Below are 12,687 nucleotides of genomic sequence, written 5' to 3'. Positions count from 1 at the left end.
TGATTTAGTGGCGCTTATTCAGATTTTTTGAACCTGTTAAATAAGTTTTATACAGCAATTGAATTCAATTTGATTAAATATTATTTGAGAGGAGAGTAAATTTCACCGTCACTTTGACATATGTAAATAACAAAGAAAATTATGGATGTGCTTCTTCGCATACCCTATAGGTTGTTTTACTAACGCTATTTTCAGATTCATGCTGAATAAACGTTAGAAAGAGGCCTACATGCTGCTTTCAGCACATAAGCTTAAAAATTATGCTTTCAGCATTATTTCAACCATTATTCAAACATCTATCAGCATGTTCTGTTGGCTAACTTTTATCCATCATCAATCGCTGAAATTGTTTTTCGGCAACATTTTCTCGACCTGTATAGATGCTACTTTGCTGCTAATCGTTTAACAGTAGCCGTCAACAGAAATATCACTTCTAAATGGCTTGTTTTCTTACGCTATCTACTCGCATTAATGACAGTGCTTTGTCAGTTGCTATAAGAGCAGGTTAATATCTTTGTAGCTGCATTACAGAAATCAATAGCTCATACACAGCTCCGGCAACAAAAATCAAATGTAAACATAGCGGTTTTGACGTTCCATATTGATATGCTATTAAAAGAAGCAGTAATAGGTTTACTTAAACGTTGTGTAATTTTCAAAGGTACAGAAGTTGCCTAAAAGCTTCGTTAGTTCATTTATAGCGCCATTACGTTATATTGTTAGTGCTATAACAACAGCAAAAACGTTTTCATTGTGAATGCTACTCACCGTAATATGGGAAGTTGCTAACAAGCAACTCAGTTACATACATAAGCTCTTAATCGATAAGCTTTGTTGCTAATTCAGACAGACAGAGCTGTTTTATGACTATATGAAAGCTGCATAAACGATAAAAGATTAAATATATTTGGCACACTGACTAGCTGATAGATATTTGGGTAATAGTCGAGTTGAAGTTTAAGGGATTATTTGCGGAGGCTTTTCTTTTATTCAGCATTGGCTGCTTTTATTCAAATATTATACAGCCAAAGGCTAGAAGTTGAAGCTTTTAGCACCAAAAATGTTAGTTGGGTATAGATTTGATGCATCTTTAGCCATTTTAATTCAATTAATTGCATATTATTCGGCAACTCGGCCGTACGAAAAACCATTTTTTTGTTTAATATCTTGGCTGTGCATATGCACAGCACATGTTTCGAAATGGACAAATAGATATGAAATTTGCGAAAAAGAATCCACGTGTCTTGGAGGGACTTGAACCATCCACCTTCTACTCTCTAGATACCCAAGCAGCACTGGTCACGTGAAACTGGTTACAGCAACCTAATTGTGACTGAATCTGGTTACATATAAGTTACTGTGATCAATGTGCAACATGTGTGCTGCTCGGGTAGGCGTGATAACCCCTACACAACAAGACCACTTAAAGGTCACGTTTGCGGGAAAGCCATCAGAATCCGAGTAACAACCTCCACCGCGGCACAGCCAAGATATTTGACAAAAAAAAACATATTAATTCAATTTGGTGCGCAGAAAATCTGGTTTAATTGCCGGTCTGCACATTTCGTAGACAGCTATCAGCGTGAGAGCTATCTGGACGTTCATGTATTATTTATTTATTCAGACTAAGGCCGAAGTGGCCTGTGCGGTATATAAGAGTCTTCTCCATTCGGCTCGGTCCATGGCTACACGTCGCCAACCACGCAGTCTACGGAGGCCGTGTGCCGCTCAAAGCGCACAAGCCCAAGTCCTGGTGTTAGGTGGGACGCTAAACAGCCCTGACACGACGGCCCTCCGACGAGACAGGAGGTTTGCGCAGGCCCAATAAGCCGCCTAGAAAACCAATCATTACGAACAATATAATAGATAATGCGACTCAATATAATCGGCAAAGACCTAGGCGACGAATACAGGATCACGATTGGAAGCTTGGAACATGGACGTTCATGTAGCAGATAACAATTTTGACGCCCTGACTCCATTCCCAAGTAACAATTTTGGTTTTATAGCGCTTTTGGAGACATCAATTTACTCCTCATATTGTGGAAAACTTGGCCACTCTAATCCCTATAGTTCATCGATTGATCTACCATTGATACTCACGTAACATCCATATAATGCAAGTAGCAGACAAACAAAACACTCAACTGCATAGCATAGCTCGAATATTTCAAACTTTGAGCATGGGACAGAAAACGAACGAGTCGTCTAACCTACTGACTTCAAGATTGCTTCTGTCTTCAACTAGGTATCGGCAATCCATCAACCGACCGGCGACCACACATTAACGAACCGATGAAAGCCGGAAGAGAGCGGGACTACCTCTCTCTCCCTCTCATACACAACTGAACATTGGTACTGACTTGTTCATCAACGTGACACAAAAGAAGGAGGTTTTCAAATCTCAAAAGTACATCTTCCCCTTCGTTCACGAGCCCGCCCATCGCCGTCGTCGTGTCGTGAGGAAGTGTCATGATCACCACACAATAAAGCCATTTTCACTATCGATTCATAATGCTTCTTCGGACCGCGGCTGGCAAATTGCTTGGCGGCGATGTTGATGATGATGACAAGACGGGCGCGATGTCTATCGGAGAGCTTGTCATGGCGGGACGTTAACAAGATTGTGGTTTGCGGTCCATCAGGTGGTTCGTCCTTACTTGTTGGGCAGTAGGTTTTCAAATGGGCAGTGGATGCGGTGATGGAATGATGATGGGTTTCGATGCAACTCGTTGCCACGTTTATCCGTAGATAATTTCAATCTGGCCATTAGGCGTCGATCGATTGGACAGTTCGCTTATGCCTAAAATTATTATCAACGATCTTTTGACCGATTAAATGCTGCTTTATAGATGGATGTTTATTCATGAGAAAAATAATGTGCTGGTGTAGATTTCTGCTTTTTATGCCTATCACTTGGTGTTTGGTGTCAAAAAAGCAAACTTTACAAATGTGCGGGTAGTAGTAGTACTTCGAAAAAGTTTTAAATGTTAACAAAACAAATTGTACAAAAAAATAGAAGAAAAAAATTGTCGAGAAATATTTTGTAGAGTGCATGAAGCCAATCATTAGGGATTTGAAAAATTAGTAGGGTTGTGTAGAAGACACGACCGATCCACGTAAACTAGGTGTCTCTTAGTGCAATAAGAATCGTAATATCATGTAAATATTAGGTTTTATACATGGCACAATCGCAAATTTTAACCAAAAATGAAGTGTAAATTACATTACAAACAGATCGTAATTCTGTTCCCAGCATAAAATTTTTCTTCAGGCACCGCCAACGGACATCAAAGATGCTACTTGGACCGCTACCGGCGAAGACATCGTCTCAAGTTAATTCAAAAAGCAGATTTCCCGCGCGCTTTTGTGGTTTTGCTGGAAATCATCGTGCGGTCGTTATTAGCATCGGCAGCGCTAAATAGAATTTGTTTGGAAATGTTAGTAAAACAGGTTTGTCGACAGTAAGTAAAAACAGAGAGAAAATTGCACTTCCACAATTCTGCTATCACCGTCGACAGCCACTCAATGATTCACCGCTTATTTGCTACCGACATAATTTCGCTTTAGTATTAGTACCGCTTCTGCTATTGTTTGATAAATTAAGAAATCTTGATAATGTTGCTGCAACCACCAGTTACGCGAGAGAACACCCCTGATGTCGATACTAGGACCGCTCTCCGAAGAATGAAGCTCGCGCGACACGTGGCGCCATGAGATTATGAACTGGCTGCGAAAGTTCGGAATCTATAGGGAAGTTGGATCGTTTGGTAGGTTGCTAGCTGGTTATCAAGAGTCCAAGAGGAGCTTTGGACCAAAACATTCAAGAGCTGGTCAGCAGAAGTACAGGAGGAGCTTAGGGCCAATGTACAAGCAGGAACGGGTATTCTACAAACGTCGAATGGAAGGCAATTTTTACGGGCAACGGATTGGACCAGAAGTTTTAGGGACCCTAATAAAAAATTCCAAAAAAAGTACAATAGAAATTATTGTAACATTACGCTGAAACTAATAGTAATTACGGTAAACTCTATTGTGGCTCACAATAGAATAACATTGAAGAATATTGTTTTCCACCATAACGGCTATTGTAAATGGCAGTTTTACAATAGAAAATAGGGGTTGTTATGTATCTTTACAATAAAAAAAATGATTTTTTCTCGAACAAATTTTTGCCATTACAATTGAATTTATTGTGATTCTATTGCCAACTTTTAACTGGCAATTGAGTCTATTGTACGTCTATTGGAACAACAATATGGCACTTTAATTGGTATGATATAAAAACAATAGAATTTAATGTTGATAAATAAAATGTATTGTGATTTTATGATATTTTATTGCAACTCTATTGTATTTTTTATCCGGGGAGGAGCGAGAAGATTAACGAGGATTGCATACCAAGGAGGAGTATTGGGATACTTTTGGCGACAAGCAGGCAGCGTGCGGCACCTGTAGGGGGAAGATGAGCAGAAAGCAGGTGCCAGTTAGATGGAGCTGCTCTTCTGCATATCAAGAAATCAGTGGCGGTGTTAAGCTGAGGCACGAGGGGGCCCACCAAATCAAATATTTTCCCAGAAATTTGATTACATATGACGAAATTTATCTGATAAAAAAAACTGATTTTCTTATAATTTCTTAGGGCTTTTTACGAAAGAATTTTTAAATTTCTTTGGAAATTTTGATAGGTGATACTCCTGAAATTTCATTGGAAATTGTTTAGCAAATTTCTTTGCCAAATCTTTCAGGTTTTGCAAGACAAAAGTCCTTCTGGAATTGCTGCAGGAATTATTCTGGGTCGATGTTGGGTCGACGTTGGGTCGATGCAGCTCTCTTTGTTTTAAATATCATTCATGAGAGAGAATAAATAATACAACTCGATATAATCGGCAGCGACCTAGGCGACGAATAAAGGATCACGATTGGAAGCTTGGAACATGGAACTGCAAGTCGCTAGGCTTCGCCGGTTGCGACGATGAATTACATCCCCGCAACTTCGACGTCATAGCGCTGCAGTAAATCCGCTGGACAGGACAGAAAGTGTGGAAAAGCGGGCATCGAGCAGCTACCTTCTACCAAAGCTGTGGCACAACCAACGAGCTGGAAATCGGCTTCATAGTGCTGGGCAAGATGCGCCAGCGCGTGATTGGGTGGCAGCCAATCAACGCAAGGATGTGCAAGCTTAGGATAAAAGGCCGTTTCTTCAACTATAGCAGCGGTTCTCAACCTTTTTCTTGAGAGGTACCCCTTCAAACTTTTACATTCATTGAGGTACCCCCTATTTTTTCGCTGTGAATGAAAATAAGCATAACTCATGAGATATGTGAAAATGGACCTGAAAACTAACGAGATATATGGCTCTCCAAAAATGTGTGTGTAATTTTGTTATTCCGTGATACTGTTCCAATTCATTAAGCTTATACATCAAGCTTCCTATCCAGCATTTTACGAGCGCTAATGGCCGCCACAATCAAGCTCAGTTTTTGGTGGGGTGGAAACAGTTTGAAGTTTGGGTTGTGTCTTTTGACACAAAAACGATAAGTTTCCATCATCTTGATGATCGCTACGATGTCAGACGACACAAGCCAAACGTCAAATCGATTGCACCCTACCAGAACATGAGTAAAATTGTGACGGCCATTACCGCACGTAAAATGCTGGATAGGACTTCGATTTTTTTAGGCTTTCGACCACACATATAAAAATATGTTGTGATTTTAAATCTATTTTCATGCACATATTTGGAGCATGCAAATAAACGTAACATTCAATCGATCTTACTGTTCTTTTAAATCGAAATAAATTTAAACCGTGCTCGGTTCTAAAATTCAATAAAATTTAATTGAACATCGAGTGTTTATTCGTTTGTTCGGACTTGCTGCTATTTTACACGTCATTGAATTTTCAAAACTATTTTCTGTGCATCTTGAAAGTAAACTTCTGCACTTCTTGAAAGGAGGCTTCCGAGCCTCTTGAAAGGAGGCTTCCGAGCCTCTTGAAAGGAGGCTTCCGTGCCTCTTGAAAGGAGGCTTTCGTGCCTCTTGAAAGGAGGCTTCCGAGCCTCTTGAAAGGAGGCTTCCGAGCCTCTTGAAAGGAGGCTTCCGAGCCTCTTGAAAGGAGGCTTCCGAGCCTCTTGAAAGGAGGCTTCCGAGCCTCTTGAAAGGAGGCTTCCGAGCCTCTTGAAAGGAGGCTTCCGGGCCTCTTGAAAGGAGGCTTCCTAGCCTCTTGAAAGGAGGCTTCCGAGCCTCTTGAAAGGAGGCTTCCGAGCCTCTTGAAAGGAGGCTTCCGAGCCTCTTGAAAGGAGGCTTCCGAGCCTCTTGAAAGGAGGCTTCTGAGCCTACTGAGCTTTTCGAAAAAAAAATCTTCATTCCTCCTAAATGGAGGCTTCCGAACCCTTAGATACTACATTTAAGTCACTTGATGTTTTGCCCTATTGAAATTTTGTCCCACAGCCCTGTTCTGGTGTAGTGTGCAGGATTCAACGGGCTTCGATATATTGATCACTATACATATTATATACAATACAAAGTTTTGATATAAAAAATAATACAAATATCAAAACTTAAATTTTATTGGGATTATCATACATCCGCCATTACGCATTTTTGCTATTTTTACGCATATCAGACCGGATAGTCTGCATACCGTATCGTTAATACTTCTCCGACATCACGACATCTCCGACTGCACTTACCGCAGTACGAATATTGAATCCGATCACTACCTCGTTGCAGTGTGTCTGCGCTCAAAACTCTCGACAGTGTACAACACGCATCGGAGTCATTCGCTGCGGCTAAACGTGCAACTGGAAGTGGAACTCCCAACGGAAGAGCAACTAGGCGCAGCGCCTCTTGAAGATGGCTGGAGAGCGCCATTGTAAGCACCGCAACCGCTGCACTAGGCACTGTGCTCCCGGATCAGAGAAACGACTGGTATTACGGCAAATGTGAGCAGTTAGTGGAAGAGCAGAATGCAGCATGGGCGAGATTGCTGCAACACCGCACAAGGGCGAACGAGGCACGATATAAAAAGCGCCAGCAGGAAGATCGAGACCATGAAGAGGCGGAGCAACTGTACCGCGCTAATAACGCACGAAAGTTCTATGAGAAGTTGAACCGTTCACGTAAGGGCCACGTACCACAGCACGTAAATTTGAGAAGATGGAGGAAGCCTACATCAGACTTAAGATCAAAGCTAAGCGGATCGGACTAGTCATCAACACGTCAAAGACGAAGTACATGGTAGGAAGAGGTTCAAGCGAAGACAATGTGAGCCACCCACCGCGAGTTTGCATCGGTGGTGACGAAATCGAGGTGGTAGAAGAATTTGTGTACTTGGGCTCACTGGTGACTGCCGAAAATGATACCAGCAGAGAAATTCGGAGACGTAGCTGGAAATCGTACGTACTTTGGACTCCACAAGACGCTCCGATCGAATAGAGTTTGTCACCGTACCAAACTGACAATCTACAAAACGCTCATTAGACCGGTAGTCCTCTACGGACATGAGACCTAGACGATGCTCGTGGAGGACCTACGCGCACTTGGAGTTTTCGAAAGGGAAAGTGCTGCGTACCATCTATGGTGGGGTGCAGATGGCGGACGGTACGTGGAGGAGGCGAATGAACCACGAGTTGCATCAGCTGTTGGGAGAACCATCCATCGTTCACACCGCGAAAATCGGACGACTGCGGTGGGCCGGGCACGTAGCCAGAATGTCTGACAGTAACCCGGTGAAAATGGTGCTCGACAACGATCCGACGGGCACAAGAAGGCGAGGTGCACAGCGGGTAAAGGTGGATCGATCAGGTGGAAGATGACTTGCGGACCCTCCGTAGACTGCGTGATTGGCGACGTGTAGCCATGGACCGAGCTGAATGGAGAAGACTCTTATATACCGCACAGGCCACTTCGGCCTTAGTCTGAATAAATAAATAATAATATGAATTCACAAAGCAATTTCCAAAAGAAATTCATAAAAGGCATTACCATAAAGAAATTTTGGATGGTTTTCTTGAAACAATTTCCGTAGGTATCCTTAAAAACCCAGAATAATCCACCTAGCGGTGATGGTGCCTTTCTCGTTCATTAAAAAAATAGTATTTTGGCCATTACTCTTGAGCCCATAGTCCTATCTGGCCAATTTTCAATAGGAAACAATGGGAGAGTATTCTGCGTCGAATGCAATTGTTGTGTGAATGTTGCGAGTAAATCGGTTAAGGATAAGTGGCTAAAAAATGAGTGACATTTTTTTCTCAATTTTTCTATAAAATGCGGTATTTTGACCACAACTTTTGACTTCGGACAGTAGTAAATAAAACCCTGTTTTGAATCTGGAAATAAGACTTAAAAAAAACTAAAATATCGGGATTTCAGTCGATCCATCATCATACTTCTTCGGATATTCTCGAGAATTCCTTGGGAATTTACTTCGGAAGTTTATTCGGAAACTTGTTAGGTAATCATTCAGGTGGTTTTTACTGAATTTATTCAAATGTTTGTTTAAAAAATCCTACCCCAGGAATTAATCCTGTGATTTAGAAGTTCTTTGGACCTTTTTTTAAGAAATTGCTTCAGCAATTATGCTAGGAATTTCTTAAATTAATTCTTCCAGTATTCTTTGAGAAATCCCTTCGGAAACTTTAGGAAGAAATTCTTGGAGTTCTAACGAAATTTCTTCAGGACTTCATCCAGGAATTCTTTTGAAATTGTTTTTTGAATTCCTTCGAACATTCCTCCGGAAATTTAATTTGAAATTCATTTTGATCTTCAGACATTCTTTCAATATTTTTTTCCGGAAATCACTTCTGAAATTCATTCAAAAATTCTTTTAAGATCATTCGGAAATGACTTCCTTTAAAATCTCCTTTTGAAACTCTTTCGAAAATTCCTTTATTACTTCATATTTCATTCTTTAAAAAATTCTCGAAAAAAATCCTACAACAAAATTTGCGGAATAGTTCCTGCAGAATTTACGAAGGATTTTCTGGAGGAAGTTACTAAGGTATTTCCGAAGAAATTTTCAAAGGAATTTCTAAAAGAATATCTGAACAAATTTCTAAAAGAACTCGTAAAGGAATTTCCGAAGAATTTTTCTTTGAGTTTTCAAAAGAATGTCTTGAGGAATCTCCAAAGGAATTTCTGGATTCATTCGAAGTAATTTCCAGAGAATTTTATAGCTAAAATCCCTAGAGTAAATTTTGAAAAAATACTTGGAGGAATGTCCGAATAAATTCTTGGACAAATTTAATGTCGGAAACGCCTTTAGGAGTTCCGTTTTCACTTCTGTTAGCAATTGGTTCTAAAGTCCAAAGAAAATTCCTGAAATTTTGTCCTAGATTTGTGGGAAAAAAATTCTGCTGGGAATTCCGGAGGAGTTACTGGAGAAATTTCCGAGGGTATGGAATTTCCGATGGTTTCCGAAGGAACACCTGAAACAATTTTTGAGCTGGAAGTTTTTGGGAAAACATTCCAGAGAATTTCCAGAGACCTTTTAAATAAATTACATGATTAAATTGCATCTCATAGACGATAAAGTGCAAAAAAAAATCGTAATATATGAAATTGCCTGCAATTTATTTAAATTGATTTATAGCTTGATTAATTAAAGCCTCCATTGTAGTTCTTTCTACTGACCTTTACCAGAGCTCTGGCGCAGCCAGTGCAAGGAATGTTGGTGACTTTGTGTATGACTTTGTTTATTTAAATAGAAGAGAGCTGCAGCTGCTGGCAGAAGTATTAGTCAACACACGGAAATGAAGTGAAGGGAACTCTAGTATTGTTTTGTTTTCCCCGTTTTTTTTTGTTTTTAGAGAGAGCTCTCTTATCTCCAATATTTTTATGACATGTACAAGGTATAAAAAAGATGGCTATGATATGCTGGCCTAATGATCTTCTTCCGCGATTTCAAGAATAATATTCCGTGTATAGGAAAATCTCGGGAGATGTCTCGGAATGGAAACTCTAGTTACAGTGTTGAACGCGGAATCACCAGGCCCAAGAAATTGCGAAATGAATGCATGATAAATAAGCGCAGCCAACTTGCACTTTACTTAAAAGACTATATGGATCTTACAGTTGGTTTGGCTGAATACATTATTCGGTAGAAAGGATCAGGATTCTAAGTTATGCCCTTAAGTCAAGAACGACCAGATATTTTCGATAAACAGACATACAGATATATAGAAACATTTTTTTCTATTGATCGATTATTATTAATACAATTTATAACTTTCTTCTAACTTTCCTAATCCTAATTTTGCGCTGCGTTGCATTGGCAACGCAGTATTTCGCAGATTGCATATTGATAACTGTCAGGTATATCTTGAACTTACTTACTCCTATTGCTTATGGAATGCTATTTGGGAGTTGATGGCAATCCAATTGAAGGTCCGAAATGAAAAAGCACGAAAACTCTCATTGTTGACCACGCCCATCTTCTCCGTTACAAGGAAAGGGAAGTGATCATATGACATAATGTTCCTAACACTAACTATGGATCTTATTGATCCATATGATAAGGGTCTCATTACATACAATGACAGTTAAATCAAACATCATATAAAACGAAACCCCCCATACTGCCGGAAACTTAAAATACAGGAAGCCCAAGCCAAACAAATAATTAAGTTCAACCTCCGCAGCGAACCAATCACACCCGACTACCTCATGATGATTGGTAATTTGTGAAATCAACGGTCATTTAATCACTCAGTCATCCATTCATGATGGATCCGAAAGACTTAAACCGAAACGCACCTTAGATTTCGGTGCCCTGTGTCATAAATTATATGCTATCGCAAGTCACGATCGATCGTTATTAGTCATCGATTCGGCTGATCACAAATCGATTTTTCGGCGTATTTTACGGCATTTGCAAGTTGTATAATCATACCATAAAAGCCATTCATTCCAACCAGGAAATATGTTTACAAAATGCTCATTCGTTTTCTTTCTACTCTTTTTTCTTACAGGGAAAGCTATGAAAAAGATACGACGATGGTTGCTGGTGTTTGCGGGTAAGTTAATTTGACTAACATATGTGCGTACCAAATTGAAAGATAGGTTTTGAAATGCGTAATAGCTGCATCGAGCGCTCGCCGAGGCGCCTATTGAAGGCACAAATAGAATTGTGCTCATCATCACTATGACTATATCTGAGTCCATTTACCCAATCATAGCCAATTAAATCGAACGATTCAATGTCATGGCCACTATCGGCAATATCTCCTTGGCAGTAGACTTCCATGAGTTCACGTCAGGGTCAGCATTTCTCAAATTATGTTTTGTTGAGATCAACACTTGTCGATTTACGCTTCGATCATGACATATGTGTGTACTAAGATAAATAGAATCGCGAATCAATAATGTTATTAACAAGTTTGTTTTTGTTTGTTTTATAAAATCATTGGCCTAACTGCATCACCATATTGATGTTTGTTACTGCTATCTAATACAATACATAACAATGTAGATGCCACAGAAAATATTTATATGAATTACAAAATCTTCTATAAATATTTATATATATATATATATTAGGGTGGCTCAAATTAGTATGGGAAAAACTTTTTGCAATTTTTTTTGATGGGCCGCCTTCTTATTCGGTTCTATTTGATGCCCTGATGCTCTGGGCAAAATTTTAGCCAAATCGGTCAATGTTTGGGCGGTGCTAAACTCGTTGGAAGTTTATATGAAAAAATGTATGCAGAAACATCCAAAAACAGCGATTTGCAGTTGGACGGCACAAATTACGACCAAGAACCATGATACTCATTCAGTTATTGTAGAATTAAATACAAAATGTTATGCAGAAAACCGCGAGAAGATTAGAGTTTGCCCGGCTAAGTTATTGGCATTTCTCTGAAGTGGGGTTTGAGCAAATTTCGTTTCTTTTACCTTTGAAAAGAAATAAATTCACCCCTACAACACTCCAGCAAAATGCTAATATCTTTGCCTAATAAACTCCAATCTTCTCGCGGTTTTCAGCATAACATTCTGTATTTAATTCTACAAGAACTGAATGCGTATCGTGGTTCTTGATCGTAAATTGTGCTGTCCAACTGCAAATCACTGTTTTTGGATGTTTCTGCATACATTTTTCCATATAAACTTCCAACGAGTTTAGCACCGCCCAAACATTGACCGATTTGGCTGAAATTTTGTCCAGAGCATCAGGGCATCAAATAGAACCGAATAAGAGGGCGGCCCATCAAAAAAAATTGAAAAAATGTTTTTTGAGCCACCCTAATATATATCTCTATACATAAAAATGAGTTTACATTTCCTTTGAGGCAATATAAATCACGAAAGGTGTTGACTTGACCGATTGACAAGATTTTCTCAACAATCGATTTGTCTTGGGCTCTGCTGTGTTTATATACAAAGACAGCTATTTCCCTGGGGATAATCCGAACATCACGAAAATGCGAAAAAAATGATTAGTGTGAAGACCTTTCGAAGACCAGTAGGACATAATTATTATTAAATATTTGTAACGGCCTTAAATAATGATTAAAAAGTGAAATTTATGGCAATTTAAAAATTTTATGGGTTCTAGAAAAATTAGCTTGACGTTTGTTCATGTTCAGAATTCTACCATTATCGATGTAGACTAGATGAAAACCCAAGTGAAAACCAAAGTTTTAATAAATACAAATATTGTTTGGTTTTTATACAAATGCAATAT

The 12,687-nt window shown here is 39.4% G+C and overlaps 1 protein-coding gene across 3 annotated transcripts in view; it reads left to right on the top strand.

Moving 5' to 3' along the window:
• LOC134210334 (cell surface glycoprotein 1-like) overlaps positions 1 to 12,687 on the top strand; it is a 233,538-nt gene that overhangs the window by 131,919 nt on the left and 88,932 nt on the right. For all 3 annotated transcript variants that reach the window (XM_062686383.1, XM_062686381.1, XM_062686382.1), the window contains exon 3: positions 10,973 to 11,017. In XM_062686383.1, coding sequence (XP_062542367.1) covers positions 10,981 to 11,017 — 37 coding nt within the window. In that variant the 5' untranslated portion in view covers positions 10,973 to 10,980. The remainder of the gene's footprint in view (positions 1 to 10,972; positions 11,018 to 12,687) is intronic.

This window comes from Armigeres subalbatus, chromosome 2, assembly GCF_024139115.2.
Source record: "Armigeres subalbatus isolate Guangzhou_Male chromosome 2, GZ_Asu_2, whole genome shotgun sequence".
Classification (NCBI taxonomy): Eukaryota; Metazoa; Arthropoda; class Insecta; order Diptera; family Culicidae; genus Armigeres; species Armigeres subalbatus.
The sequence above is the reverse complement of the archived record's forward strand: the minus strand, read 5'-3'. Positions and strand labels throughout refer to the sequence as shown.